This window comes from Salmo salar, chromosome ssa09 (genome assembly GCF_905237065.1).
Source record: "Salmo salar chromosome ssa09, Ssal_v3.1, whole genome shotgun sequence".
Lineage (NCBI taxonomy): Eukaryota > Metazoa > Chordata > Actinopteri > Salmoniformes > Salmonidae > Salmo > Salmo salar.
In genome coordinates, this window is record NC_059450.1 from 155407574 (window position 1) to 155413775 (window position 6202).

Consider the following 6202-nt stretch of genomic DNA (forward strand, 5'->3'; position numbering starts at 1 on the left):
CAACATGTTTAAAGTTTGTTGTAATTTGTTGTATGAAATGGGTTTTGTGCACTTGATTTTACGTTTTCTAACCCATATGTTGTGTGTCTCTGCTCTGTCTGCAGGTTTCCCTCCTCCAGTAGTGGGTGGGCCAGGGAGCACCAAATATGACTCTGGATCTAAAGACAAGGCTGGAGGGTGTGGTGGCCCCTCAGACACTCTAGACAGCCAGCTGGGAGCTCCAGGTCCAGGCGGACCAGGGGCCGTGATGAGTCCTCCAGGCCCAGCAGTGTTACTGGGTCCCAGGCCGGCCATGCTGCCCATGCAGCCTCGTCCGGGACTACCACCCCCTCACCTCCAGCCCCACTTCCCCCCTCACCTCCCTCCCCCCAACATGCCCCCTATGATGATGGGCCCCAGGGGCCCCAACCCTATGTTCCCCCCAGGGGGCCCTCCAGGTGGGTTCAGGATGCCCATGGGACACCCTTCCATGGAGGACTTTCCTCACGGACCCCCAGACATCCCTTCCAGCCCGGACCCCCCGGGGAAGAAGAGGGCAACAGGGAGGGCGGGAGATACTTCAGGGGCGAGAGGCCAGGGTTTGGGGGACGTGACGGGGATGGGGGTCGGTTTGGGGAGCGGGGGAGAGGGTTTCCTAGAGGAAGAGGAGGCGGAAATGGTTGGTCCATGGATGGGCCTGAGGGGAGGGATCGCTTCATGAACCGACGGGATAGATTTGAATGGTGATGAGGCAGAGCCAGGAGGTGTCCGCCGTAGAGACTGGGGTCCTGTTCAGGAGGGAGAAAACGTTTTGGAACAGAGTGAAACGGGAATGAACTACCTGAACTTGTCCAGTAAAAACACAGAGTTTTTTTTGTTTGTTTTGCTGAACACAACCCAGATGTCTGACCTCGAGAACTACTTGGAGACTGGGCACACGGATTCAGACGCAGACGTTGTAATGTACATCCTGTCCCTGACGATTTTCTCCACCGTTCCAAAGACATTAAGACTAACACAGAGAGAAAAATATTATGGGATGCTTTCCCATAACATAGAATAAGCCCAGTCCATGAATTAAAAAGCAGGTTCAATGGAGTATCTCTGTTAGAATAACTTCTTAGTCCAGGACTAGATTTAATCTGTGTCTGGGGAAACCTACCCTATGAGAATATCGCCGTTTAAACCAGTGGAAGTCTAATTTTGAAGTCCGTTCGTATGAAGAACTTTGTCCTACCTTTTTGATCTGGTATGTTCTGAGAGAAAAATACTGCTTTCTATATATTGTATTTGTGCTGATGGCCAATATTCTGTTTTTGTATCTTTTGAGTGAATGTTTTTTGTTTCTTCTCCAGTAAGTCTGTCGCTAGGGCAGTGAGGAGAAAACAGACTGTTGATCTGAAAACACGATCGTCCTTGTATTGGTGGGGGGAGGGATGGGGGCTCAAAACGTGAAAATCTTTTTTCTTCAGAATTTATCATTAGCAATTTGTTTTTAGTAAACTATTTTTGTACAAATGTAAGTGTCTTTTTGTTGTTGTTGTAAGTTCTTCATGGGAGGCATATTAAATGTAATGTTATTTTTGTTTTAACTCACTCGTACAAGGGACGACTAGGCAGTTCCATTGTCTACCAGTAGAGGGTGCTGTACCACTTCTTTACGTGGGATAGTAGCTAGGGTCTCACTTGGGAAGCATGCCAAATTCCACCCTATTCTGTATATAGTGCCCTACTTTTGACCAGGGAATACGGTGGGGACTAGGCCCCTTGAGAAGATGGGCAAGTCCCTGTCCAGAATTGTGTTGCCTGGAAGAAAAAAACTGGGGAAAATGCTCCTCATCAAACGTACACAGGATACAGCAACTGTTAAACAGTACAGTGGAAGTCTAACCTTGAGAGGTCTTTCCCAACAATGCAGTGACACTAATATAGATAATGATAGAAAATAGAATATAAATTACTGTCAGTGTGTATATATACAGGTCAGTGTGTGTGTGTATACAGGTCAGTGTGTGTATATACAGGTCAGTGTGTGTATATACAGGTCAGTGTGTGTATATATACAGGTCAGTGTGTGTATATACAGGTCAGTGTGTGTATATACAGGTCAGTGTGTGTATATATACAGGTCAGTGTGTGTATATATACAGGTCAGTGTGTGTATATATACAGGTCAGTGTGTGTATATACAGGTCAGTGTGTGTGTATATACAGGTCAGTGTGTGTATGTATATACAGGTCAGTGTGTGTATGTATATACAGGTCAGTGTGTGTATATATACAGGTCAGTGTGTGTATATATACAGGTCAGTGTGTGTATATATACAGGTCAGTGTGTGTATATACAGGTCAGTGTGTATATATACAGGTCAGTGTGTATATATACAGGTCAGTGTGTGTATATATACAGGTCAGTGTGTGTATATACAGGTCAGTGTGTGTATATACAGGTCAGTGTGTATATATACAGGTCAGTGTGTATATATACAGGTCAGTGTGTGTGTATACAGGTCAGTGTGTGTATATACAGGTCAGTGTGTGTATATACAGGTCAGTGTGTATATATACAGGTCAGTGTGTATATATACAGGTCAGTGTGTATATATACAGGTCAGTGTGTATATATACAGGTCAGTGTGTGTGTATACAGGTCAGTGTGTGTGTATACAGGTCAGTGTGTGTGTATACAGGTCAGTGTGTGTGTATACAGGTCAGTGTGTGTGTATACAGGTCAGTGTGTGTGTATACAGGTCAGTGTGTGTGTGTATATATACAGGTCAGTGTGTGTGTGTATATATACAGGTCAGTGTGTGTGTGTATATATACAGGTCAGTGTGTGTATATACAGGTCAGTGTGTGTGTATATACAGGTCAGTGTGTGTGTATATACAGGTCAGTGTGTGTATATATACAGGTCAGTGTGTGTGTGTATATATACAGGTCAGTGTGTGTGTGTATATATACAGGTCAGTGTGTGTGTGTATATATACAGGTCAGTGTGTGTGTGTATATATACAGGTCAGTGTGTGTGTGTGTATATATACAGGTCAGTGTGTGTGTGTATATATACAGGTCAGTGTGTGTGTATATATACAGGTCAGTGTGTGTGTATATATACAGGTCAGTGTGTGTGTGTGTACAGGTCAGTGTGTGTGTGTGTACAGGTCAGTGTGTGTGTGTGTACAGGTCAGTGTGTGTATATGTACAGGTCAGTGTGTGTGTATATATACAGGTCAGTGTGTGTGTATACAGGTCAGTGTGTGTGTGTATATATACAGGTCAGTGTGTGTGTGTATATATACAGGTCAGTGTGTGTGTGTATATATACAGGTCAGTGTGTATATATACAGGTCAGTGTGTGTGTGTATATATACAGGTCAGTGTGTGTGTGTATACAGGTCAGTGTGTGTGTGTATATATACAGGTCAGTGTGTGTGTATATACAGGTCAGTGTGTGTGTATATACAGGTCAGTGTGTGTGTATATACAGGTCAGTGTGTGTATATATACAGGTCAGTGTGTGTGTGTATACAGGTCAGTGTGTGTGTGTATATATACAGGTCAGTGTGTGTGTGTATATATACAGGTCAGTGTGTGTGTGTATATATACAGGTCAGTGTGTGTGTGTATATATACAGGTCAGTGTGTGTGTGTATATATACAGGTCAGTGTGTGTGTGTATATATACAGGTCAGTGTGTGTGTGTATATATACAGGTCAGTGTGTATGTATACAGGTCAGTGTGTGTGTGTGTACAGGTCAGTGTGTGTGTGTACAGGTCAGTGTGTGTGTATACAGGTCAGTGTGTGTGTGTGTGTACAGGTCAGTGTGTGTATATATACAGGTCAGTGTGTGTATATACAGGTCAGTGTGTGTATATATATATACAGGTCAGTGTGTATGTATACAGGTCAGTGTGTGTGTGTGTACAGGTCAGTGTGTGTGTGTACAGGTCAGTGTGTGTATATACAGGTCAGTGTGTGTATATATATATACAGGTCAGTGTGTGTATATATATATATACAGGTCAGTGTGTGTGTATATATATATATATACAGGTCAGTGTGTGTATATATACAGGTCAGTGTGTGTATATATATATAGGTCAGTGTGTGTATATATAGGTCAGTGTGTGTGTATATATATACGTCAGTGTGTGTATATACAGGTCAGTGTGTGTATATATACAGGTCAGTGTGTGTATATATACAGGTCAGTGTGTGTATATATACAGGTCAGTGTGTGTGTATATATACAGGTCAGTGTGTGTATATATACAGGTCAGTGTGTGTATATATACAGGTCAGTGTGTGTATATATACAGGTCAGTGTGTGTATATATACAGGTCAGTGTGTGTATATATACAGGTCAGTGTGTATATATACAGGTCAGTGTGTGTGTGTATATATACAGGTCAGTGTGTGTGTGTATATATACAGGTCAGTGTGTGTGTGTATATATACAGGTCAGTGTGTGTGTGTATATATACAGGTCAGTGTGTGTGTGTATATATACAGGTCAGTGTGTGTGTGTATATATACAGGTCAGTGTGTGTATATATACAGGTCAGTGTGTGTATATACAGGTCAGTGTGTGTATATATACAGGTCAGTGTGTGTATATATACAGGTCAGTGTGTGTATATACAGGTCAGTGTGTGTATATACAGGTCAGTGTGTATATATACAGGTCAGTGTGTATATATACAGGTCAGTGTGTGTGTATACAGGTCAGTGTGTGTATATACAGGTCAGTGTGTATATATACAGGTCAGTGTGTATATATACAGGTCAGTGTGTATATATACAGGTCAGTGTGTATATATACAGGTCAGTGTGTGTGTATACAGGTCAGTGTGTGTGTATACAGGTGTGTGTGTGTATATATACAGGTCAGTGTGTGTGTGTATATATACAGGTCAGTGTGTGTATATACAGGTCAGTGTGTGTATATATACAGGTCAGTGTGTGTGTGTATACAGGTCAGTGTGTGTGTGTATACAGGTCAGTGTGTGTATATACAGGTCAGTGTGTGTGTATATACAGGTCAGTGTGTGTGTATATACAGGTCAGTGTGTGTGTATATACAGGTCAGTGTGTGTATATATACAGGTCAGTGTGTGTGTGTATATATACAGGTCAGTGTGTGTGTGTATATATACAGGTCAGTGTGTGTGTGTATATATACAGGTCAGTGTGTGTGTGTATATATACAGGTCAGTGTGTGTGTGTATATATACAGGTCAGTGTGTGTGTGTATATATACAGGTCAGTGTGTGTGTATACAGGTCTGTGTGTGTGTGTGTACAGGTCAGTGTGTGTGTATACAGGTCAGTGTGTGTGTGTGTGTACAGGTCAGTGTGTGTATATATACAGGTCAGTGTGTGTATATATATATACAGGTCAGTGTGTGTATATATACAGGTCAGTGTGTGTGTGTGTACAGGTCAGTGTGTGTATATATACAGGTCAGTGTGTGTATATACAGGTCAGTGTGTGTATATATATATATATACAGGTCAGTGTGTGTGTATATATATATATATATATACAGGTCAGTGTGTGTATATATACAGGTCAGTGTGTGTATATATACAGGTCAGTGTGTGTATATATACAGGTCAGTGTGTGTATGTATATATACAGGTCAGTGTGTGTATGTATATATACAGGTCAGTGTGTGTATGTATATATAGGTCAGTGTGTGTATATATAGGTCAGTGTGTGTGTATATATATACGTCAGTGTGTGTATATACAGGTCAGTGTGTGTGTATATACAGGTCAGTGTGTGTATATACAGGTCAGTGTGTGTATATATACAGGTCAGTGTGTGTATATATACAGGTCAGTGTGTGTATATATACAGGTCAGTGTGTGTATATACAGGTCAGTGTGTGTATATACAGGTCAGTGTGTATATATACAGGTCAGTGTCTATATATACAGGTCAGTGTCTATATATACAGGTCAGTGTCTATATATACAGGTCAGTGTGTATATATACAGGTCAGTGTGTGTGTGTATATATACAGGTCAGTGTGTGTGTGTATATATACAGGTCAGTGTGTGTGTGTATATATACAGGTCAGTGTGTGTGTGTATATATACAGGTCAGTGTGTGTGTGTATATATACAGGTCAGTGTGTGTGTGTATATATACAGGTCAGTGTGTATATATACAGGTCAGTGTGTGTGTGTATATATACAGGTCAGTGTGTGTG

At 41.6% G+C, this 6202-nt stretch overlaps 1 protein-coding gene across 1 annotated transcript in view; it reads left to right on the top strand.

Annotated features, from left to right (window-relative positions):
• LOC106613351 (SR-related and CTD-associated factor 4) overlaps positions 1 to 404 on the top strand; it is a 44630-nt gene extending 44226 nt beyond the window's left edge. Inside the window, exon 15 of the mRNA XM_045687049.1 lies at positions 105 to 404. Coding sequence (XP_045543005.1) covers positions 105 to 122 — 18 coding nt within the window. The 3' untranslated portion in view covers positions 123 to 404. The remainder of the gene's footprint in view (positions 1 to 104) is intronic.
• Positions 405 to 6202: the final 5798 nt, after the last annotated feature.